Below are 25,714 nucleotides of genomic sequence, written 5' to 3' on the forward strand. Positions count from 1 at the left end.
ATTCACTAAGATCAAAGCAAAATACTGCGGATGCTGGAATCTGAAACAAAAACAGAAAATGCTGGAGAAACTCAGCAGGTCTGACAGCATCTGTAGAGAATGGGGCCAACGTTCTGAGTCTGGAAGACCCATTGTCGACAAGTGTCATCCAGACTCAAAACATTGGCTCTATTCTCTCTCCACAGACACTATCAGACCTGCTGAGTTTCTCCAGCATTTTCTGTTTTTGTTCCAACTGATTCACTAATGTCCTTCACGAAAAGAAACTTGTCACCCGGGCTGGGTCTACACAAGACTCTGGGCACTGTGGGAGGAGACAGAGAGAAGTAGGAGAGGCCAGGGGTGAAGGAGAGGGATTTTATACATCAACAACTCAATGAGAACTTTGACAGAATCTCGCAAACCCTCAACCTCCATCATTAAGAAGGACTAAGATAGCAGGTAGACGTGAACACCATCACCTCCAAGTTCCCCTCCAACTCACACACCATCCTGACTTGTCTGATGTCCAGGACTAAGATAATTATTTTCCAAATCAATACTGGGAAGTCTGAACCCATTGTCTTCAGTCCCCACTACAAACTCCACTCCCTCACCAGCAACTCTATCCCTCTTCCTGGGAACTGTCTGAGGCTGAACCAGGCTGTTCACAATCCTGGTGAAACAGTTCATTTTAAGATGAGGTTCCAGCCACATATCCACATCATCATCAAGACCGCCTACTTCCACCTCAGTGACATCGCCCGACTCAGTGGCAGGTTACAGAGGGACATAGATAAGCTGCAGAGCTGGGCTCTGGAGTTTAATGCGGAAAAGTGTGAGGTGATTCACTTTGGAAGGAGTAACAGGAATACAGAGTACTGGGCTAATGGTAAGATATTTGGTAGTGTGGATGAACAGAGGGATCTGGGTGTCCATGTGCATAGATCCCTGAATGTTGGCACCCAGGTTGATAGGGTTGTTAAGAAGGCATACGGTCTGTCAGCTTTTATTGGTAGAGGGATTGAGTTTCGGAGCCAGGAGGTCATGCTGCAACTGTACAAAACTCTGGTGCGGCCGCATTTGGAGTATTGCGTACAGTTCTGGTCGCCGTATTATAGGAAAGATGTGGAAGTGTTGGAAAGGGTGCAGAGGAGATTTACCAGGATGTTGCCTGGTATGGTGGGAAAATCGTATGAGGAAAGGCTGAGGGGCTTGAGGTTGTTTTCGTTAGAGAGAAGAAGGTTAAGAGGTGACTTAATAGAGGCATACAAGATGATCAGAGGATTAGATAGGGTGGATAGTGAGAGCCTTTTTCCTCAGATGGTGTTGGCTAGCACGAGGGGACATAGCTTTAAATTGAGGGGTGAGAGATACAGGACAGATGTTAGAGGTAGGTTCTTTACTCAGAGAGTAGTAAGGGTGTGGAATGCCCTGCCTGCAGCAGTGGTGGACTCGTCAACGTTGAGAGCGTTCAAGTGGTTATTGGATAAACATATGGATAATATTGGAATAGTGTAGATTAGAGGGGCTTTAGATTGGTACCACTGGTCGGCGCAACATCGAGGGACGAAGGGCCTGTACTGCATTGTAATGGTCTATGTTCTATGACTCCGCCCCAGTCTCAGCTTATCTGGAACCCTCATCCATTCTATTGTGACGTCACACTCACTCTCCATTGAACAAAGAACAAAGAACAGTACAGCACAGGAAACAGGCCCTTCGGCCCTCCAAGCCTGTGCCGCCCCTTGGTCCAACTAGACCAATCGTTTGTATCCCTCCATTCCCAGGCTGCCCATGTGACAATCCAGGTAAGTCTTAAACGATGTCAGCGTGCCTGCCTCCACCACCCTACTTGGCAGCGCATTCCAGGCCCCCACCACCCTCTGTGTAAAAAACGTCCCTCTGATGTCTGAGTTATACTTCGCCCCTCTCAGCTTGAGCCCGTGACCCCTCGTGATCGTCACCTCCGACCTGGGAAAAAGCTTCTCACCATTGTGACGCATAATGGGCAGCACGGTAGCACAGTGGTTAGCACTGCTGCTTCACAGCTCCAGGGTCCTGGGTTCGATTCCCGGCTCGGGTCACTGTCTGTGTGGAGTTTGCACATTCTCCTCGTGTCTGCGTGGGTTTCCTCCGGGTGCTCCGGTTTCCTCCCACAGTCCAAAGATGTGCGGGTTAGGTTGATTGGCCAGGTTAAAAAAAAATTGCCCCTTAGAGTCCAGGGATGCGTCGGTTGGAGGGATTAGCGGGTAAATATGTGGGGGTAGGGCCTGGGTGGGATTGTGGTCGGTGCAGACTCGATGGGCCGAATGGCCTTCTTCTGCACTGTAGGGTTTCTATGATTTCTATGAACTGTCATGAATTCTATTGTGACGTCAGGACTTCACTCCCTGCCGGCCTTCCACACTCAGCCTCAATGGCGGCAGGCAGCCCAGGCCCAACACGACAAGTTGCGGCTCCATTTGGCACAAACGGGGGGGAACCGGGAAGTTCATTTCCGGGGTTTGCCTGTGAACATGTTTAGAAAGCTCTTCACCCACACGCCATGTTCATCGCTCCCCGCGCGCCGCCCTCTACCTGGTATTGATCTTGGTTCCGACTTAAAACCGTCCGTCCATCGCCATTACCCGCACTGCGCATGCTTCAGATCCCGCCCCTCATTCATTCTGATTGGTTGGAGGACCAGCCGCTCCCGCTCGGTCCTCCAGCCCCGCCCCCTCTTCCTATTGGTCCGGAGCTGCCGTCAATCAGCCCCCGGGCATTGTGATGTGGAGCATGCGCAGTGTCATTGCTGTCCTTGGCGCTTGTTTGCCCCGGAGAAGCGGAGTCAGCGTTAGGCGGTGGCTGGGAGGATTTGGAAACACTTTGTGGATCCGCAAACCCTTCAGAATCATTGTCAGCTCCCTGGTTTGCAGCTGCGGGGCTTCTCCCTCCCTCCCTCCCGGGAACAGGCCCAGGTTAACGGCCCCATCCTGGCTCAGCCACTGGAGGATGGTTCACATCAGAGGATGGGGGAGGGGGACAATAAATAAGAGGTTACACTTTGGCCTCAAATCAATGAGGACTCTGATCTCTGGGAAGGAAGGAAACCCTGGGAGGTGGGCGGGGAGGATTCACAAACACCCGCTGGAGGCCCCAACACCCCCAGTAAGACCCATTGGTTTTATTGTCAGTCTGCAGACAGGAGCTGGAGAACTGAACCCATGATGTGGAGATGCCGGCGTTGGTCTGGGTAAACACAGTAAGAGTTCTAACAACACCAGGTTAAAATCCAACAGGTTTATTTGGTAGCAAATGCCATTAGCTTTTGGAGCGCTGCTCCTTCATCAGTTGGAGTGGATATCTGCACCCAGACAGAGGAGAGGGAGGGAGAAAACTGGGAGTGGAGGAAAGAAATGGTAAGATGGGTTTGGATTTCAGCCCTGGGAGGAGGGAGAGTGTGTGGGACGGGGATTTACTGATTTGGGGGAACAAAAGAGGAAAAAATGTTCCAGAGAAACTCGAATTATCTTTTCAGAACTTCTATCCCAGACTTAGTTATCATTTTCCTAAATTTCTTTTGCAGGGTGTTAGAAGGGGAGAATTTGCAGATTAAAAAGTACAAAAGCAAACATCACATCAATATTTAACAGAATCACCCGATTCACCAGGATTTGAATATCATCAACCTTACACTGTGGAAGGAGGAGAATGTCTGTTCTGTCTGTGGGAAAAGATTTCAAACATCACTGTGACTGGAAAAGCACCGAGACACACACACCCGAATGAGAGTGTTCCAGTGAACTGACTGTGGAAAGCGCTTCAACCAGTTACACAGCCTGATAAAACATCACACTATTCACAGCGAGGAGAAACTGTACATGTGTTCTGTGTGCGGACGAAGCTTCAACTGATCGTGCAACCTGGAGAGACACAAGGACACCAGCACCATGGAGAAACCGTGGAAATGTGGGGACTGTGGGAAGGGATTTAATTATCCATCCCGGCTGGAATATCATCGATGCACTCACACTGGAGCCAACATCACACACAGGCCACTGAAATGTGGGGACTGTGGTAAAGTGATCAGATCCCCATCAGATCTGGAAACTCATCGACGCGGTCACATTGGCGAGAGACCATTCACTTGCTTCAAGTGTGGGAAGGGATTTGCCCAGACATCCACTCTGCTGAGACACCAGCGAGTTCACACTGGGGCGAGGCCGTTCACCTGCTCCCAATGTGGCATGGGATTCACTCAGTCATCTCACCTCACTGTACATCAGCAAGTTCACACTGGGGAGAGACCATTTAGCTGCTCTGTGTGTGGGAAGGGATTCACCAGTTTAACTAATCTCACATCTCATCAGCTTGTTCACACTGATAAGAGACCTTTTAAATGTTCGGACTGTGATAAGAGCTTCAAAAGCACAAGGAATCTACAGAGACACCAATACATTCACTCTAGTCAGAGCCCATTCTCCTGTTCTGTGTGCGGTAAGGGATTCACTCGGTCATTCAGTCTCCTACGACACCAGCGAGTTCATACCGAGGAGATACCGTTCCCTTGCAGTAAATGTGGAAAGCGATTCAGTCGGTCGTGCAGCTTGCAGAGACATCAACAAATTCACTCTGCGGAGAACCCATTCATCTGTTTCATCTGTGGTAAGGGATTCACTCAGTCAGCTCTCCTTCTGAGACACCAGCGTGTTCACTCTACAGAGAGGCCTTTCATCTGCTCTGAGTGTGGGATAGGATTCATTCAGTCATTCCAACTGCTGAGACACCAGCGAATTCACACTGGAGAGAGGCCATTCATCTGCTCCCAGTGTGGGAAGGGATTTACTCAGTCCTATCACCTACTGAGACACCAGCGAGTTCACGAGTGACTGCAGAGTTGGAATCTGCTATTATTGCTCCTGTTAATCACATCCGGGACTGGACTATTTTCATTCTGACAGGGCTCATTCTTTTCATGATGTTAATAATTCCTGTGACTGCACTGGAGTTTAATATTTTCTTGTAGTGTTAAGTCTAACAGCATTTTGACACTGTGTGTTGGGTAAAAGTTTAAAGTTTCAAAGTTTATTTATTGTTGATTTCCCCAAGATAAGAGACAAATTGATGTCCTTGTTGTGATATGAAGTTGAGGAAATATACATACGAACAAGTAACCAGGATGTAAAGCAGCAAGTGACTGAAGTGTTAGTCGGGAGCACTTTGGGATCAATGACCATAATTCGATTAGTTTTAACAATGTTATGGAAAAGGATAGGTCTGGTCCACAAGTTAAAGTTCTAAATTGGGGCTTGGCCAATTTTGATGGTATTGTACAGGAACTTTCACAAGCTGATTGGGGAAGGCTGTTCACAGGTCAAGGAACGTCTGGAATGTGGGATGCTTTCAGAAGCGAGATAGCGAGAGTTCAGGGCCAGCACCTTCCTGTTACTGTAAAGGACAAAGCTGGCAGGAGAAGGAAACACTCGATGACGAGAGATACTGAGATTCTGGTCAATAAAAAGAAGGAAGCATATGTCAGGTACCGGCAGCTGGGGCCAAGTGAATCCCTTGAGGAGTATCGGGAGTGCAGAAGTCCACTTAAAATGGAAATCAGGAGGACAAAAAGGGAACAGGAGATAGCTTTGGCAGATAAGGTAAAAGAAAATCCAAAGAGATTCTACAAGTATATTAAGGGCAAAAGAGTAACGAGGGAGAGAATCGGCCCCTTAAAGATCAACAAGGTCATTTATGTGTGAAGCCACCGGAGATGGGTGAGATCCTAATGGAATATTTCTCATCAGTATTTACCCTGGAGAAAGACATGAAAACTTGGGAATTCAGGGATGTAAATAGTGATGTCTTCAATGGCGCCCACATTACAGAAGACAAGGTGCTGGAAGTTTTAAAACGCATAAAGGTAGATAAATCTCAAGGACCTGATCAAGTGCATCCCAGGACATTGTGGGAGGCTGGGGAAAACATTGTGGCGCCCCCTAGCGTATATATTTGTATCATCAACAACCACGGGTGAGGTGCCAGAAGACTGGAGAGAGGTAAATGTTACACTTATTTGAGAAAGGCAGCAGGGAAAAGCCAGGGAACTACAGACCGGTGAACCTAACGTCAGTGGTGGGTAAGTTGTTGGACGGTAGTCTGAGAGACAGGACCTACATGTATTTGGAAAGACAAAGGCTGATTACAGATTGTCAGCATAGCTTTGTACATGGGCGATTGTGTCTTAAAAATTTAACAGAGCTTTTTGAAAGGGTGACCAAAAAAAAATAGATGAGGACGGTGCAGTAGATGTTGTCTACATGGACTTCAGCAAGGCCTTCGACAAGGTATCCATGGTAGACTGGCCAGTTAAGGGTAGATTCCATGGGATCCATGGAGAACTAGCCAGACTTATAAATGGTCCTACCTTGCACTAAGCTGATCTTTCTCTACATCCTAGCTATGACTAACACTACATTCTGCACTCTCTCGTTTCCTTCTCTATGAATGGTATACTTTGTACAATGTGCAAGAAACAACACTTTTCACTGCATACTAATACATGTTACAACAATAAATCAAATCAAAAATTGGATACAAAATTGGCTTGCTGTAGGAGACAGAGGGTGGTGGTAGAGGGTTGCTTTTCAAACTGGAATTAGAGCTGGAGATGGATGGTCAGTTCCCCTCTGTCCGGGGCTGGGGGATTCACACTCATTACCCCAGGGCACTCATTCTCACTGCAATTTTACAGGAGAAAGTCCCCACTTCAATCCTGCCTGCAAACTTTGTGTTTAAAATTGTTACTGAGGAGGAATTAACAGTGAGATTAGTTTCATGTTGAATAGGATGAGAGTTACTGTTGTCTCCTTAAAACTCCTTCTTCATCTTTAAACAGGTAACGGTAAGTCAGAGAAAACTATCCACAGTGACCCCAAAACTAGATACTGCAAATCTGACCTCAAAACAGTGAATATCTTCCCAAACTCAAAGCAGGTGAACAACCCCTCCCCAATGTGAACTTGGTATACAGTGAGTTGAAATGATCCCCTGAACCCAGTCTCTCATCAGTGTGAAAACATTGATGAGACATTAGGAATCCACAATTTTGGGGTGGCACGGTGACACAAAGGTTAGCACTGCTGCCACATAGTGCCAGGGACCTGGGTTTAATTCTGCCCATTGGGTCTGTCTGTGTGGAATCATAGAATCATAGAAACCCTACAGTGCAGAAGGAGGCCATTCGGCCCATCGAGTCTGCACCGACCACAATCCCACCCAGGCCCTACCCCCACATATTTTACCCGCTAATCCCTCTAACCTACACATCCCAGGACTCTAAGGGGCAATTTTTTTTTTTAACCTGGCCAATCAACCTAACCCGCACATCTTTGGACTGTGGGAGGAAACCGGAGCACCCGGAGGAAACCCACGCAGACACGAGGAGAATGTGCAAACTCCACACAGACAGTGACCCGAGCCGGGAATCGAACCCGGGACCCTGGAGCTGTGAAGCAGCAGTGCTAACCACTGCGCTACCGTGCCGCCCTGTGCTACCGTGCTACCGGGCCGCACTGTGCTACTGTGCCGCCCATTCGGAAGCCAGGCTAGACCCCAGCAATTTTTTTATTTTGGCATAAATGTGAGGATAGGATGCTTCTGACGAGGAGAAATTCCACTGACAAATTAGGGATCTTTCATAGTAAAGCTAACTTTATTTAATATCACAGTTTAAATATAACTCTAACAAATGAATCAGCTTAATCATTAACAGTTGAACAACATTTAAAAATGCAAAGAAACAATCTTAATTTCTAACTAATCACTATTTCAGTTCCAAATAAGCAACATTACTCTTATAGTTGTAAGTGCCACTTTAAATATTGTTAGCAACCATAAATATACTTGAGTGTAGACAGTCTTGAAGCTTTCAGAAAGAAAACAAGTCTCAGAGCAGCTTGTAGAAACCCTCTATCTTCAAACGATCAGAACTGCAAAAGCTTCTTTCTCCCTGCAAAGACCCACTATCACATGACCTGTCAATCAAATCTAGAAATCCCAGAGGAATGTCTTGTTTAAACAAAAGCCCATCAGCTCTATCAAAGTAACTGATCCCCAGCTTTCACAACCCTTGAGAGACGCAGACACACCAGATACCTGCAGAATAAAGCTGGATTTTTAAACATTCCCCCTCAGCAGAAAAACATACACCCACTGCAACACGACCATCACACTTCCCACACTTGAAGCAGATAAATGGCATCTCTCCAGTTTAAACCCATTGGTGTCTAACAAGCTGAGAAGACTGAATGATCCCTTGCCTTACTCAGAGCAGGTAAAGGGCATTTCCCCAGTGTGGTTTCCAGCTCTGACGGTTAATTGAATATCTCTTTATACTCTCCACATTTCCATGGTTTCTGCCAAATGTGACTGGTTATCAATGATGCTGATTTCTTCCATGTTCAAAACTTTCTACTTTTCAGGTTATGATAAATTCTGTGGCTACATCCAATCCTGATCTGATGTTTTGTGAGAGTTTCCTGGCCACAAATCCTCTAAGACCGACTATATTAACATTGTCTCAGGATTACTACCAGTGCCATGTGCTATTCAGAGTTGAAACAGCAGGATATATTGGGTGAATACCTGGCTGAAAAGATGATGTGAGAGGCAGGGTTTCAGATTCCTGGGACATTGCGACTGGTTCTGGGGAAGGTGGGACCAGTACAAACTGGACAGGGCCAGGACTGATGTCCTTGGGGGGTTGGGGGTGTACTTGTTGAGTCATTGGGAAGGTTTAAACTAAAATGGCAGGGAGATGGAAACCTGTGTAAGGATTCAGAGCAGAGGGTATCAAGAACAAGAGAAAAATACAGCAAGAAGAATAAGAAAAGTGATAGGCAGAGAATTGAGAGCCAGAATCAGATACGGACACAGTAAAAAATGGTAGGAACTGGACAACAAATGTTAAAAGGACTAGCCTGAAGGTTTTGTACATGAACGCTTGGAGCATTCAAAATAAAATGGATGAATTTGTTGCACAGTTAGATGTAAAGGGGTATGATACAGTTGGGACTACAGAGACATAGCTCCAAGGTGACCAAGGATGGGAACTAAACATTGAGGGCTATTCAGTGTTTAGGAAGGACAGACATAAACAAAAAGATGGTGGAGTTGCATTGTTGATTAAAGATGATATGTGGAATATGTATGGGTCAAGTTAAGCCACACCAAGGGGCAAAAAACATTTGTGGGTGTGGTATACAGACTACCAAATTAATGGTAATGTTGGGAAAAGCATTAGACAGGAAATCAGAGATGCATGTGTTAAATAAATATCTGTGATTAGAGGTGACTTTAATCTGCATATAGATTGGGTGATCAAATTAGTCACATTACAATAGAGGAGGAATTTTTGGAGTGGTTTTCTGGACCAATAACTTTGAGGGACTAAGGGAGCATGCCATCTTGAACTGGGTATTGTGCAATGAGCAAGGATTACTTGGCAGTCTAGTTGTGAGTGAACCCTTGGGGATGAGTGACCATAATATGACAGAATTCTTTGTCAAGGTGGATAATGATGTCGTTGATTCTGACACCAGAGTCCTGAATTTCAGTAAAGGTAACTATAATGGATTGAGACATGAATTGGCTATGATGGACTGGGAAACATGACTGAAAGGAAGGACAGTGGACAGACAATGTTAAAGTTTATTTATTAGTCACAAGGAAGGCTTACATTAACACTGCAATGAAGTTACTGTGAAATTCCCCTAGTCGCCACAGTCCGGCGCCTGTTCGGGTCAATGCATCTAACAACACGTCTTTCAGAAAGTGGGAGAAACCGGAGCACCCAGAGGAAACCCACGCGGACACGGGGAGAACATGAAAACTCCACAGAGACAGTGACCCAAGCCAGGAATCGAACCCGGCAGCATTGCGAACCACTATGCCACCGTGCCACCCACGGTAGGCATTTAAGGAACAAGTAGGTGAACTCAAAGTTGTTTACTCCTATTTGGCACAAGAGTGGAAAAGGAACTGTAGCCAAACCATTGCTGACAAGGGAAATTAGAGAGAGCATTAGATTCCAAGAAGAAGCATAAAAATTGGCAAGAAAAAGCAAAAGACCTGAGGATTGGGAGCAGTTTAAAATACAGCAAAGGAGGACCAAGGAATTGATTCAGAAGGAGAAATTAGAATATGAAAGTAAGCTAGTGGGGAACATAAAAACTGAGTGTAAAAGGTTCTATAGGTATGTAAAGAGAAAAAGGTTGACAAAACGAATGTAGGCCCTTTACAGTCAGAAACAGGAGAATTCATAACGGGGAATAAAGAAGTGGCTGAGGAACTAAATTCGTACTTTGCTTCTGAATTCACAAAAGAATATCCCATGATTCAAAAAGGGAGGAAGCGAGAAAGTGGGGAACTATAGACTACTGAGCCTAATGTAGGTAGTAGGGAAGTTGCTAGGGTCAGCATAACCAAAGTCTTATACAGCTGCAACATGTTTTCCCAATTCTTATACTCAGCGTCTCGACCGATTTAAGACCAGCATGCGATTCGCCCTCTTGACCACTTTGTCCACCTGAGTTGCCACGTTCAGGGTACTGTGGATCTGCACACTTAGATCCCTCTGTACGCCAACATTTCTAAGGACTCTAGCATTTACTGTATACTTTCCTTCTGCAGTAGACCTTCCAAATTACATCACCTCACGTTTGTCTGTGTTAAATTCCATCTAGTAAGAAGTCTCACAACACCAGGTTAAAGTCCAACAGGTTTATTTGGTAGCAAAAGCCATAAGCTTTCGGAGCACTCCTCCTCGAAGGATTTCAGGAAGGAAGTAGATTTGGCTCTTGGGGCTAAAGGTATCAAGGGATATGGATGAGGAGGGGTGGGGGAGAAGAGGCAGGATCAGGATATTGATTTTGATGATCAGCCATGATAATAATGAATGGTGGAGCAGGCTCGAAGGGCCGAATGGCCTGTTCCTGATTCTATTTTCTATGCATGTTTCTATGTAACAGAGCTGGGGTTATTTTTCAATTCAGCAGAAATAGACTCAAATGAATGTGGTTCAGTCTGAATATGAAAAACAGCAAAATCCAATCACAATAATTACTTATGAATTCGCTGATGTGTCAGCAGAGTGGATGACTGACTGAATCCCTTCCCACACATACAGCAGATGAATGGCTTCTCCCCAGTGTGAACTCGCTGGTGTCTCAGCAGATTGGCTGAGTGAGTAAATCCCTTCCCACACTGGGAACAGACGAATGGCCTCTCCCCAGTGTGAACTCGCTGGTGTTTTGCTCGGTTGGATGACTCCTTGAATTTCTTCCCCCACACAGAGCAGGTGAATGGTCTGGCCTCAGTGTGAATTCGCCGGTGTTTTGCGAGGTTGGCTGACTGACTGAATTTCTTCCCACACTGGGAGCAAGTGAACGGCCTCTCCCCAGTGTGAACTCGCTTGTGTGATGCTAGGTTGAATGACTGATTGAATCCCTTCCTGCACACACAGCAGCTGAATGGTCTCTCCTCAGTGTGAATCCTTTGGTGTATACACAAGCTGGATGACTGAATGAATCCCCTCCCGCATCGGGAGCAGGTGAATGGCCTCTCCCCAGTGTGACGGCGTCGATGAGTTTCCAGCTGCGATGGGTATTTGAATCCCTTCCCACAGTCCTCACATTTCCATGCCATCTCCTTGTTGTGACTGCAATTATGTTCCGAAAGGCTGGATGATTGGTTGAAGACTTGTCCACACAGAACACGTGTACAGTTTCCATTGCGAATGGTGCTGTTTTCTTCTATATTCAAAACACAATGATATTCAGGTTACAATAACTTGGCCGACTCCATCAGGTTCTGATATCACGTTTGGTTTTTGTTTCCCCACTGCAAATCCTCCTAACACCCTGTCAAACTGATTTAAAACAGAAAAAAGGGAGTGAGAGAGAACCCACAAAAACACAAAGGCAAGTTGTGAAATTGAGCTGAATGAATCATGAAAGCTGCTGAATTGTCATAAAAACCCAACTGATTCACTAATGTCCTTCAGGAAAGGGTATGTGCCACCTGGTCTGGATCTACACAAGAATCTGGGCACTGTGTGAGGTGACAGAGAGAAGTAGGAGAGGCAGTGGTGAAGAAGAAGGATTTCAAACATCTACAACTCGATGGGAACTTTTACAGAATCTCCCAAACTCTCAATCTCCATCACCTATAAGGACCAAGGTAGCAGGTAGATGTGAACACCATCACCTCCAAGTTCGCTTCTAACTCACACACCATTCTGGCTTGTCTGACATCCAGTACTAAAAGAACAGAAATTTCTTCCATATAAATACTGGGAAGACTGAACCCATTGAATTCAGTTCCCACTACAAATTCCACTCACTCACCAGCAAATCTACCCCTCTTCCTAGCAACTGTCTTGGGATGAAATATTTCACCCCAAGATGAGCTTCCAGCCACATATCATCATCAAGACTGCCTATTTGTGACATGAAACTCAGGAGAATGAGGATATAGAGGGAGAATGGAACTGACTGAATTGCTCTACAGAGAGTTGCCATGGATTTGAGTTGCCAAATGGATTCTTTCCATGCTGTAATGTTTGCATCACTGAAAATATATATGACTGTAACACTACATACTCTGCCTCTCCTTTCCTTTTCTATGTACAGTATGCTTTGCCTGTATAGTACGCAAAAAACGATACTTTTCAGCTTCTCTGCCATTAGGCCATTCACACCCTTTATTCTCTCTATGGACTGCCATTAGCAGCCTTTTCCCCTGGTTTCTGTGGCTATGACTCATCTTTCAGTCCCTCACCCTGCAGCATAAATATCTCCCACTTTCTATGCCTTTTAGCTTTGACAAAGGGTCATCTGGACTCGAACCGTCAGCTCTTTTCTCTCCTTACAGATGCTGCCAGACCTGCTGAGATTTTCCAGCATTTTCTCTTTTGGTTTCAGATTCCAGCATCTGCAGTAATTTGCTTTTATCCGCACATTTTTGGACAAGGGACAATAATAAATCGAATCAAATAGGTAACATTGACAAAGTGCTATATATTCCAAGACAAGAAATAGGGAATCATAAATAACATAGTATATAACATATAACTACGTTAAACATATCTCTGTCCCATACTAATTTACTGTTCATTTAAATATTAGCCCTCTCCTGGGAAACTCCCCCTTTAATTGTGAACATTGGGTAAGAGCTATCCTATTATCCAGATGAATAAATCTGTCAAACTTAGGGAGTTAAAGGTTGTCAATGTCTTTGAGAGAGAAAGAAAAAGATACCTGGGCCTAGTCCTGCTCCTAATTCTGGTGTCCGTCTGTAACCTTTCCAGAGTCTGCAGCCTCCCTGGATTCACTTCCTTTCCCTTCAGTTGCTGCAAGTCCCCAATTTCCCCCAGAATGAGAAAAGAAATGGAAAGGGGGAAACATTGATTTCCTCCCAGATGTTGGCCCAGAGGAGGAAGTTTCACTCTGAAGCTTGTTGGCCAACTTCCGCGTTGTGACGTCACAATGGAGCCCTGCCTGAAGCAGCCAATAGGAATCAATCCGCTCCACGGTGACGTTCTGATGTTCCAGTGCGCAGGCTCGGAAGCTGTCGCCTCTCCACCCCCTCCCCCCGGATAGAGATCCATTGATGCCCCTCCTCCGAGGTCTGGCCAATCGGGAGCCCTGGCAGACCGGAAGGACTCTTGTACTCCAGCCAATCAGTGGGTGGGCTTTGTGACACAGGAGGTTGAGCTTCACACAGACTGAACCTTCTTCCTGTGTCCCACATCTGTGAGTAAAACAGTTTGTTTGTGTTGCAGATAAAGAACAGGCAGGGTGTGAGAGGTGTTCAGGAGGGAAGGGAAGAGTTCAATGAACAGTGAAGCTGTGAGTGGGAGATGGGGAGGGAGTCTGAGCAGCTGGAAAAAGGAGAACAAAAAGGCTGATTGGGAGAATCTACCAGTGAGAGATCCAGAGGCTGTGACTCCTGGGGCTGCCTGTGGAAATGGGCTGTAGGGAAAGAGTCCAGTCGAACCTCCTGTAAAGGGAAAGGAGCTGAACCTATACCTGGGAAATTTAGGGAGTTGTGGGACTATGTAACTAGAATTAGAGCCAAATATGTGGAGGGGGGAAATGTTTGATTTGATTTTATTTGATTTATTATTGTCACATGTATTAACATACAGTGAAAAGTATTGTTTTTTGCACGTTATCCAGACAAAGCATACCGTTCATAGAGAAGGAAACAAGAGAGTGCAGAATGTAGTGTTACAGTTATAGCTAGGGTAGAGAAAGATCAACTTCATGCAAGGTAGGTCCATTCAAAAGTCTGACAGCAGCAGGGACAAAGCTGTTCTTGTGTCGGTTGGTACGTGACCTCAGACTTTTGTATCTTTTTCCCTATGGAAGAAGGTGGAGGAGAGAATGTCCGGGGTGCGTGGGGTTCTTAATTATGCTGGCTGCTTTGCCAAGGCAGCGAGAAGTGTAATCAGAGTCATAGAAACCCGACAGCACAGAAAGAGGCCATTCGGCCCATCGAGTCTGCACCGACCACAATCCCACCCAGGCCCTACCCCCATATCCCTACATATTTTACCCACTAATCCCTCTAATCTACGCATCCCAGGACACTAAGGGGCAATTTTAGCATGGCCAATCAATCTAACCTGCACATCTTTAGACTGTGGGAGGAAACCGGAGCACCCGGAGGAAACCCACGCAGACACGAGGAGAATGTGCAAACTCCACACAGACAGTGACCCAAGCTGGGAATCGAACCCAGGTCCCTGGAGCTGTGAAGCAGCAGTGCTAACCACTGTGCTACCGTGAGTCAATGGATGGGAGGCTGGTTTGTGATGCTTGTAAATATTTGTAAATCTTTGTGATTTTGTGGAACCTGTTGTTATTGTCTGAACTATTTAAAGTCAAATTTATCCTGTCTGTTCAAGTACCATTGTCTGTGAATGCATGCTTCATTTATGTTGATTTTAGTTTGGTTATTGCAGTAAAAGTATGAAATTAATGAAACCTTATTCTTTGGTTTATTCCATTGGGATTGTCTGGGAAATTGTTTATTTGAAGATTATCAGTCTCTATGGAGATCATAACAGAGGTGTTTCTAGTTTTGTTATTGTACATGTTAGATGTATTATTTTTGGTGCTGCAGTAAAGTATTTATTTTTTATTTCTATTCTTGGAATATAGTAATATAGTTGTGTTATATATTTCCAGTCAGTGAGACATTGCAGCACAAAAGAGTCCATTTGGCAACTCGAGTCCATGTCAACTCTCCATAGAACAATCCAGTGGGTCCCATTCCCCCTCTGTATCACTGTCCGACAGGTTTATTTCTTTTGAATGACCAACATCATTTGAAATCATGGGTTCTCTCTGCTTTCACCATCCGCATGTGGGGTGAATTCCAGTTTATGACTACTTGAAGTCCAAAATAACCTTCTACACATATTCCCGACCTCTCTCTAATAAAGTAATGTAGCACTTTTACACAAATGATAGTCCAGTTCTATATGAATATAAGGGATATATCGGTGAACAGCTTGCCTGAAGATTCTCAGGTCTGTGTGTCCTGGAGCATGAACCAGCAGCTTCAGCAGAATCGGGAGGGTGAAGATTCGGTGCAGAATGTGTGGGACAGAAATTTACAACTTTTCAGGAATAAAAGAATAGAAAATAGTTTCATTGAATCGAGAATTGTCCATTCTGAATTTCTTTTCTATGTGCATGGTGTTCACTTTTGTAAACTTCTTTCACAGGATATTAGAAGGGGAGGATTTACAGAACAGAAATATCAAAACAAAACATTACGTTCAGATCTGACAGTCACTCGATTAATCACAACGTGAATATCATTGGCCTTTGACTCGAGAAGGAGAATTGTTTGGGTTTGTTTCTGTCTGTGGAAAAAGATTGAACATTAGTGTGACTGGAAAAGCACTGAGAAGTACAAACCTGAGTGTGTGTTCAGGTTACACAGCCTGAAAAGCATTGCCCCATTTACATTGAGAGGGACTGTACATCTGTTCTCAGTGAGGACGAGGCTTCATCTGATTGTCAAACCTGGAGGGACAGGCGGCCTCCCGCATCAGGGAGAAACAGTGGAAATGTGGGGACTGTGGAAAAAGATTCAAAGCACCGTGTGAGCTGGAGATTCATCGACGCAGTCACACTGGGGAGAAGCCATTCACCTGCCCTGATTGTGGGAAGGGATTCTCTCAGTTATCCAACCTGCTGACACATCAGAAAATTCACACTGGGGAGAGGCCATTCACCTGCTCTGAATGTGGGAAGGGTTTCACTGATTCATCCCGTCTTCTGACACACGGACGCATTCACACGGGGGAGAGGCCTTTCACCTGCATTGAGTGTGGGAAGAGGTTCGGGGATTCATCCAGCCTCCGGAGACACAAGCGAGTTCACACTGGGGAGAGGTCATTTGCTTGCTCAGTGTGTGGGAAGGGATTCACTCTTTCATCCAACCTGCGGAGACACCAGCAAATACACGCCAGGGAGAAGCTGTTCAGCTGCTCAGAGTGTGGGAAGGGATTCAGTGATTCCTCTGCTCTGCAGAAGCACCAGAGAGTTCACACCGGGCAGAGGCCATACACCTGCTCTGACTGTGGGAAGGGATTCACTCGGTCATCTCACCTGCTGATACATCAGCGAGTTCACACCGGGGAGAGGCCGTTCACTTGCACCGTGTGTGGGAAAGGATTCAGTGCATCATCTACCCTGCAGAACCACCAGGCAGTTCACACTGGGGAGAGGTCATTCACCTGCTCCGTGTGTGGGAAGGGATTCACTCAGTTATCAACCTTGCTGCGACACCAGGCAGTTCACACTGGAGAGAGGTCATTCCCCTGCTCTGTGTGTGGGAAGGGATTTACTAGGTCCACTAGTCTGCTGACACACCAGCGAATTCACTCTGGAGAGAGACCGTTCAGTTGCACTGAGTGTGGGAAGGGATTCACTGATTCCTCCAGCCTCTGGAAACACCGGCGAGTTCACACCGGGGAGAGGCCATTCATCTGCTGTGTGTGTGGGAAAGGATTCACTGAGTCGTCCAGTCTGCGGACACACCGTCGAGTTCACACCGGGGAGAAGCCTTTCACCTGCTCTGAATGTGGGAAGGGATTTGCTGATCCTTCCAGCCTGCGGAAACACAAGCAAGTTCACACGGAGGAGAGAGGCTGTTCACCTGCTCTGAGTGTAGGAAAGGATTCACTGAGTCATCCAACCTGCTGAGACATTATGGCAGTCACACCGATTAGAGACCTTTTAAATACTCTGCCTGCGGGTGTTAATTGTATAATTTGGGGTTAAATATATACAAGCAGTGGACATTGATTAGATGTTTACATGAGCACATATAGACACTTACTGACAGAGCATGGAATGGTATGAGGAGTTATATACCTGTAATGTTTCACTCTGTGAATAAATCTATACCAAGTAAAGATTGGAACCAGTTTCCTCCTTCACCAGAAGGCGGTCAGGATTATACATGGTGACAGAGAATGTTTAAAAATACCTGACGTTTCCAATCTGAATGTTTTAGAATGAATAATGATAGCTTTGATAAAAATCAAAGGGAAATATGCAAATTATATTAAAACTACACAGATAATTTGTTCACACTACTTGCCAAAGATTAAAAGTCCTGCTTCAAGATGCAGGAGCGGTTGATGAAGAGTATCTGAGACTCATACAAGAGACCAATGCAAAGTGTACAATGTATAAAAATTATTGGAGGATGCCATCACATCCCAACAGTGAACCTTCCCTTGGCCCTTGGGGCTGGACCTGTGGCACCAGCTCAGTTTCTGAATGATGAGTTTTGAGACGTGTGTGAAACCATGAACATTCTGGTCAGGAACACGGCAGCTGAAAGTCCTTTCAGTGATGGACTCTGTGAAAGGAATCACTCGGTGATCGATGAAATGCTGCAGAAAATCTCAGCTGATCAGCCAAACTGCAAGTTGATAGCTGCACCGGCCTGGACGATTCATATAAAGAATTCACTTCAGATGGTTTGAGAGTATAATCCCTGTTAATTGGTCTGTGGGAAAAATTCCAAATGACCCTCTGTGCTGGGGATAACCCTCCTGATTCAGAAGGGACGACAATTAGTACAATTTTTATTCATTTATCTGATTGTTTCACTGGTGCTCAAGCTAAGAAATTATTGTAGATCCTCGATGAGGGGTGTCTTATAATGTAATACTTTGTACAAAATAAAGACCATCATGGTTATATTTTTCAAATTGTTTTGAAATATTGTGTGTTGTTATAATTCGGGTCGAGAACATTAACGTTCAGTGAGAAATCCAAACACTCATCACAAGATTCCAGGTTTTTAAACAAAATCAAACTTTACTGAATATAAACAGAATATTAAAAACCAGCTCGATGAATCATATTTTGTAAAGATTTATGCTGTAAACTCAGTTCTGACTCAAAACATGAACTCTGTTTTCACTCTCTACAGATGCTGCCAGACCTGCTGAGGTTTTGCAGCATTTTTCCTTTTTTGTACTTTTTAAACCCTTACTCCTCGACAAGAATGCCCTTATACTTAATATCTTGAATGTGCATTCACTTCTGTTCCTGGGACAAATCCCAAAGGTATGTCAAAGCTCCCAGAATTCACTTTAATTCTCCTCAGTATCCCAGCTATTCTCCAGACTCCAAGATTTCATGAGGATCCTTCTATTAGCTTTCGGCTAAACAACTCTCCAACTTTCCTTTGAGATTTCAAAATTGACTCAAAACATGGACTCCTCAATCCAAGCATGGGCTTCACTGCCTTCTTGCTGAGGGATTTAAACATTGGGAACACCCATGGTTCCTAATGACCTCCTCGGCTTCTGGTCTCACAGCTGGTTCACAGCTCCCAGTCCCACAGCTGGTTCACAGCTCCCGGTCCCACAGCTGGTTCACAGCTCCCGGTCCCACAGCTGGTTCACAGCTCCCGCTCCCACAGCTGGTTCACAGCTCCCGGTCCCACAGCTGGTTCACAGCTCCCGGTCCCACAGCTGGTTCACAACTCCCGGTCCCACAGCTGGTTCACAGCTCCCGGTCCCACAGCTGGTTCACAGCTCCCGCTCCCACAGCTGGTTCACAGCTCCCGGTCCCACAGCTGGTTCACAGCTCCCGCTCCCACAGCTGGGTCACAGCTCCCGCTCCCACAGCTGGTTCACAGCTCCCGGTCCCACAGCTGGTTCACAGCTCCTGGTCCCACAGCTGGTTCACAGCTCCCGGTCCCACAGCTGGTTCACAGCTCCTGCTCCCACAGCTGGTTCACAGCTCCCGGTCCCACAGCTGGTTCACAGCTCCCGGTCCCACAGCTGGTCCACAGCTCCCGGTCCCACAGCTGGTCCACAGCTCCTGGTCCCACAGCTCCCAAGCTAACTGCAGACTGCCTGCTTTCTGTGAAAAACACCCAGAATTCCAACCAAGACCACCCTGAATCACTTATCCTCATGGTAACAGATCAGTTGAGATGTCCAAAAGATGTTTAAATTAATTAACTTTTAGTTTCAGAACCAAACCTTTTTTCTTGAGGTCTGCGTGAAGAATTCCCCTCTCTAACAAAGACAGGAAAAAAATTGTCAGACCCAATGTCTCCAGCTAAAAGAGCCCAGCTGCCGTGTTATCCTTCTAGCTTTGACTTCTTAAACCAACATGGGCCACACCTTGTGACTGCGAATTCCCTCAGGGTGTTTTTATCAGATTCTCAAACCAGGTTTTCCAGTTGTTACATTTTTTTAAAAATCCAAAATTAATATTTCTAAAACACATGAATTATTAAACTAAATCTTCACAACATATTCCCTGGATGACATGAAAATGTATCACTCTATAATATCCCATTTAGAATATTACAATGTAAAACATACTGTATATCTTAACAACAGCCATGATCTTATTGAATGGTGGAGCAGGCTCGAAGGGCCAAATGGCCTCCTCCTGTTCCTAAGTCCACTGTTTTCCTGTGTTGATCTATCTTATAACCTGCAACAGACATAATAATCCCTCCATTGTCCACTTCACATTCACAAGTCCAGCTTGGTGACAGCACACTGCTGGGTTCCATGTCCAGGAATTCAGTCCACTGAAGATGGAAAATATTACTCCTTGTAGTGTTTTCTGAAAGTTTTCTTCTTTCAATAATTATAGTAATTTTTACTAATTATAGTTTCTTCTGCAAGAGGACAGTCCTCATTGCTGTTCAGTTGTGGATTTCCAATTCTGAAAACAGTCTGTTCAGAGTTCACATTTTGAACTTTACTTTCTTCCATGTTTGCAGTTCCTCCATTGTTTAAATCCAGAGAGAATATTCCACTCAATTCCACATTGAAATGTCTTCTTCTTGCTCTGTTGTAGCTGGAACTTCATTTTTAATTTCATTTCCAAGAATCAAACATTCTGGATTCTCTTTTGGAGAGAGCAAGTTCAAAATGGCTTCTTTCTGTGCCAACAACTCGTTCCTTCATTGGACAAAATCTTATTTAGCCATTTTAAGAAGGTTGTTAAAATGCTTTTTATGTTCAGCAAAAAGGTCCGATATTCTTGTTTGGAGTATTTTGGATCTTGGGCTTCAGAAATCGGGGAATTGAGAACAAAAGCAGGGAAGTTATTCTGATAGTTTTAAAGCTCTGGTGAGGCCACAACAGAATACTGAGCCCAGTTCTGGTCACCACACTTTAGGAAGGATGTGAGGGTCCTTGAGAGAGTCGAGAGGAGATTTACCACAATGGTTCCAGAGATGAGGAAGATGACGCGAATGTGGAACTCGCTACCAGTGAGTGGTTGAGGTGAATAACATGGATACATTGAAGGGGAAGCTAGATACATACATGAGGGAGAGAGGAATAGAAGGATATGCTGATGGGGGAGAGGAAGAGGGGTGGGTGGAGGCTCATGTGGAGCATAAATACTGACACAGACCAATTGAGCCGACTGGCCTGGCCCTGTGCTGTAGACTCACTGGAACAGAGACAAATGTATTTATTTTTGATTTACCTGGTGTTTGTGGGTCATTTCAGTAAAATGTGCACTCCCAAATTCAAACAGCATCGACCCACTGGCAGCAAAGCCATGAGGTCGGTCAGTCCAGCAGAAAGAAACCCTCCAACCCTCTCACTTCAGCAACTGTCAGAATGAACATGGTTCAGTCCTGGATGTGATTAACAGCAGCAAGAACAGCAGAATCCAACCCCTGTCATCACTTGTGAATTCGCTGGTGTCTTAGCAGGTGAGATGACCGTTTAAATCTATTCCCACACTCAGAGCAGCTGAACGGCCTCTCCCCAGTGTGAACTCGCTGGTGTGTGAGCAGATTGGAGATCTGAGTGAATCCCTTCCCACAGTCAGAGCAAGTGAATGGCCTCTCCCCAGTATGAACTCGCTGGTGTGCCAACAGGGTGGATGAATGACTGAAACCCTTCCTGCACACAGAGCAGGTGAAGGGTGTCTCCCCAGTGTGAACTCGCTGGTGTATTAGCAGTTGGGATGATGTTCTAAATCTCTTCACGCAGTAAGAGCAGCTGAACGGTCTGTCCTCAGTGTGAATGCGCTGGTGGCCCATCAGAGTCTGAGAGCTTTTGAAGCTACGCCCACAGTCTGAGCATTTAAACAGTCTCTCATTCATGTGAGTGACACGGTGTGTCTGCAGGGTGGATGAATGACTGAATCCCTTCCCACACACACAGCAGGTGAACGGCCTCTCCCCAGAGTGAACTCGCCGGTGCCTCCACAGGGTGGAACGATCGCTGAATCCTTTCCCACAGTCTGAGCAGGCGAAAGGCCTCTCCCCGGTGTGAACTCGCTGGTGGGTCAGCAGGCTGGATAACTGAGTGAATCCTTTCCCACACACGGAGCAGGTGAACGGCCTCTCCCCAGAATGAACTCGCTGGTGTCTCAGCAGGGTGGTTGATATACTGAATCCCTTCCCACACACAGAGCAGGTGAACGGCCTCTCCCCAGTGTGAACTCGTCGATGTGTGTCCAGTGCAGATGGGCACTGGAATCCCTTCCCACAGTCCCCACATTTCCATGGTCTCTCCATGGTGCCAGTGTCCTTTTGATAATGAGTTGATTCCACATCCAAGTACAGAACACATGTACAGTTTCTCCTCGCTGTGAATGGGGTGATGTTTTTCAGGCTGTGTTACTGGTTGAAGCTCTTTCCACAGTCAGTTCACTGGAACACTCTCACTCAGGTGTGTGGGGTCTCCATTCTTGTCCAGTCACACTGATGTTTGAAATCTTTTCCCACAGACAGAACAAACAAACATTTCTTCTCATACATTCAAACGGCAATTATATTCAGGTCCTGATGAATCCAGTGACTTTGTAACATCTTGTTGTGACGTTTGGTGTGAGATTTCAGTCTGTAAATTCTCTCCTTCTAATATCCTGTTTATAGAAGTTATCAGTGTAAGTATAGGACTGAAATTCAAAACAGACCATTCTAGTTTCCATGAAATATTCTTTGCTTTCTCATTCCCTAAAGTTGTAAATCTCCATCCCACACACTCTCCCCCCCATTGTCATACTGCTGTACCTCATACACACCCTCCCAATTCTCCTGAAGGTGCTGATTCAGGCTGATTGACAGACCCATGCTCCTGTCCAGTACAAAGAGACCTGAAAATCTTCATGCAGGCTGCTACCCAATGTCCACATTACTAAACATATCATTGATCAGCAACAGAAAGGAGATGTGAGGACCAATTTCATTCACGAGTGGTCACGACCTCACCCCACTGCTTCTGTGCATGGTGGAATCAGAAATGATCAATGATTTGAAAAATAAATCAGATAGGTGTGAAGGAATTAAAAAGGGAACAGAGTTATGGAGGGGAAATGGGACTGAGTGGATTGATGTACAGAGAGTCAGCATGGACTTCTTCCAACTATCACTGGAATATATACAACATTTCAGGCAATGTAGTGGAAGACACGCCCTGTCTACATCAACGGTGACAAAGTGGAAATGGTTGAGAGCTCAAGTTTCTAGGTGTTCAGATCACAACAACCTGTCCTGGTCCCTCGAAACTGCTGCTTTAGTTAAGAAAGCCCACCAACGCCTCTACTTTCTCAAGAGGCTAAGGAAATTCAACATGTCAACTACGACTCTCATCAATTTTTACAGGGACATCACAGCTTGGTATTGCTGCTGCTCTGACCAAGAGTGCAAGAAACTACAAGGAGTGTGAATGTGGCCCAGTGCATCACGCAGATCAGCCTCTTATCCATTGACACTGTCTACATTTCCTATTGCCTCAGAAAAGCAGCCAGCATAATCAAGGACCCCACTTATCCTGGAAATTCTCTTTTCTATCTTTTTCCGTCGGGAAAAAGATACAAAAGTCTGAGGTCACATACCAACCGACTCAAGAACAGCTTCTTCCTTGCTGCTATCAGACTTTTACAAACAAAGAACAAAGAAACTTACAGCACAGAAACAGGCCCTTTGGCCCTCCAAGCCAGCACCGACCATGCTGCCTGACTGAACTAAAACCCCCTACCCTTCCGGGGACCATATCCCTCCATTCCCATCCTATTCATGTATTTGTCAAAAAGCCCCTTAAAAGTCACTATCATATCTGCTTCTACTTTCTCCCCCGGCAGCAAGTTCCAGGCACCCACCACCCTCTGTGTAAAAAACTTGTAAGAAGTTTAACAACACCAGGTTAAAGTCCAACAGGTTTATTTGGTAGCAAAAGCCACACAAGCTTTCGGAGCTCTAAGCCCCTTCTTCAGGTGAGTGGGAATTCTGTTCACAAACAGAGCTTATAAAGACACAGACTCAATTTACATGAATAATGGTTGGAATGCAAATACTTACAACTAATCAAGTCTTTAAGAAACAAAACAATGTGAGTGGAGAGAGCATCAAGACAGGCTAAAAAGATGTGTATTGTCTCCAGACAAGACAGCCAGTGAAACTCTGCAGGTCCACGCAACTGTGGACAGATCTTTTTAGCCTGTCTTGATGCTCTCTCCACTCACATTGTTTTGTTTCTTAAAGACTTGATTAGTTGTAAGTATTCGCATTCCAACCATTATTCATGTAAATTGAGTCTGTGTCTTTATAAGCTCTGTTTGTGAACAGAATCCCCACTCACCTGAAGAAGGGGCTTAGAGCTCCGAAAGCTTGTGTGGCTTTTGCTACCAAATAAAACTGTTGGACTTTAACCTGGTGTTGTTAAACTTCTTACTGCGTTTACCCCAGTCCAACGCCGGCATCTCCACATCATAAAAAACTTGTCTCATACATCTCCTTTAAACCTTGCCCCTCACACATTAAACCTGTGCCCCCTAGTAATTGACTCTTCCATCCTGGGAAAAAGTTTCTGACTATCCACTCTGTCCATGCGGCACGGTAGCACAGTGGTTAGCACTACTGCTTCACAGCTCCAGGGACCCGGGTTCGATTCCCGGCTTGGGTTACTGTTTGTGTGGAGTTTGCACATTCTCCTCATGTCTGCGTGGGTTTCCTCCGGGTGCTCCTGTTTCCTCCCACAGTCCAAAGATGTGCAGGTTAGGTTGATTGGCCGTGCTAAAATTGCCCATTAGTGTCCTGAGATGCGTAGGTTAGAGGGATTAGCGGGTAAATATGTAGGGGTGTGGGGGCCTGGGTGGGATTGTGGTCGGTGCAGACTCGATGGGCCAAATGGCCTCTTTCTGCACTGTAGGGTTTCTATGATTCTATGCCCCTCATAATCTTGTAGACTTCCATCAGGTCGCCCCTCAACCTCCGTCGTTCCAGTGAGAACAAACCAAGTTTCTCCAACCTCTCCTCATAGCTAATGCCCTCCATACCAGGCAACATCCTGGTAAATCTTTTCTGTACCCTCTCCAAAGCCTCCTCCTTTTGAATGGACCTACCTCATATTGAGCTGATCTCTCTCTTCACCCTTTCTGTAACTGTAACACTATATTCTGCACTCTCTCCTTTCCTACTCCCCTATGTACTCTATGAACAGTATGCTTTGTCTGTATACCGCGCAAGAAACAATACTTTTCACTGTATCCCAATACATGTGACAATAAATAAAATCAAACCCATTGCTGCATTTCCTTCCTGAAGCCACATTTGTCCACTGGGGCCTGGCCCCGGGAGAAAGCGCTGCAGCTGCCGTTGTGTTGGGTGTTGAGGCGGTGCCGCTAGTTCCTTATTGGGGGTGTTGAAGCCTCCACTGGGTGTGTGGAGCCTCCCCTCCCACCCACTGCCCCGAACGCTGCCTCCGCTTATCCGCCTCCTTCCCGCCTGAAGATCAGACAAACAAGCGCCTGTCCCTGGACATGAGCTGCACTGCGCATGCTCAACGTCACAATGCCCAGGGACTGATTGACGGCAGCTCCGGACCAATAGGAAAAGGGGGCGGGGCTGGCGGACCGAGCGGGAGCGGCTGGTCCTCCAACCAGAGTGAATAGGGGGAGGGGTCTGAAGCATGCGCAGTGCGGGTAATGGCGGCGGACGGACGGTTTTAACTCGAATCCGAGATCAGTTTAAGGTCGAGGGCGGCGCGCAGAGAGCGATGAATGTGGTGGGTGGGTGGAGAGGCTTCGTAAACATGTTGTTCAAACCCAAACCCCGGAAAATAACTTTCCGGGCGCCCAGTTGGTACCAAATTGGAGGCGCAACTTGTCGTGTTGGGCCTGGGCTGACGGCCGCCAATGTGTCGGTGGCAATGTCTATCAGTGCG

At 45.8% G+C, this 25,714-nt stretch overlaps 6 protein-coding genes across 7 annotated transcripts in view; 3 read left to right on the forward strand and 3 right to left on the reverse strand.

Annotated features, from left to right (window-relative positions):
* Positions 1–2,576, reverse strand: part of LOC144481057 (uncharacterized) — a 128,029-nt gene extending 125,453 nt beyond the window's left edge. Inside the window, exon 1 of the mRNA XM_078200708.1 lies at positions 1,973–2,576. The gene's annotated coding sequence lies outside the window, so the exon portion shown is untranslated. The remainder of the gene's footprint in view (positions 1–1,972) is intronic.
* The window catches only part of LOC144481037 (uncharacterized), a 297,288-nt gene that overhangs the window by 128,015 nt on the left and 143,559 nt on the right, over positions 1–25,714 (forward strand). The window lies entirely within an intron of this gene.
* Positions 1–25,714, forward strand: part of LOC144481041 (uncharacterized) — a 211,559-nt gene that overhangs the window by 126,536 nt on the left and 59,309 nt on the right. The window lies entirely within an intron of this gene.
* LOC144481047 (uncharacterized) lies at positions 10,725–13,501 on the reverse strand. 2 transcript variants are annotated; one of them, XM_078200698.1, is made up of 2 exons: positions 13,275–13,501; positions 10,725–11,768 (listed from the first exon to the last, which is right to left on the reverse strand). In XM_078200698.1, the coding sequence occupies exon 2, from the start codon at positions 11,659–11,661 to the stop codon at positions 11,077–11,079; it is 585 nt and encodes a 194-aa protein (XP_078056824.1). In that variant the 5' UTR covers positions 11,662–11,768; positions 13,275–13,501; the 3' UTR covers positions 10,725–11,076. The 2 variants fall into 2 exon arrangements, with proteins under 2 accessions (XP_078056824.1, XP_078056825.1); XM_078200699.1 differs by having other exon boundaries at positions 10,725–11,884; positions 13,275–13,499.
* Positions 16,050–18,250, forward strand: LOC144480888 (uncharacterized; the record flags this gene model as incomplete). The annotated part of the gene is made up of 1 exon (XM_078200520.1): positions 16,050–18,250. A coding segment is annotated over one exon (1,191 nt), but the record flags the coding sequence as incomplete, so codon positions are not given.
* Positions 20,831–25,205, reverse strand: LOC144481036 (uncharacterized). The gene is made up of 2 exons (XM_078200680.1): positions 25,071–25,205; positions 20,831–22,415 (listed from the first exon to the last, which is right to left on the reverse strand). Exon 2 carries the CDS (start codon positions 22,063–22,065, stop codon positions 21,223–21,225), a length of 843 nt encoding a protein of 280 aa, XP_078056806.1. The 5' UTR covers positions 22,066–22,415; positions 25,071–25,205; the 3' UTR covers positions 20,831–21,222.

Source organism: Mustelus asterias, chromosome 30, assembly GCF_964213995.1.
Source record: "Mustelus asterias chromosome 30, sMusAst1.hap1.1, whole genome shotgun sequence".
NCBI lineage: Eukaryota > Metazoa > Chordata > Chondrichthyes > Carcharhiniformes > Triakidae > Mustelus > Mustelus asterias.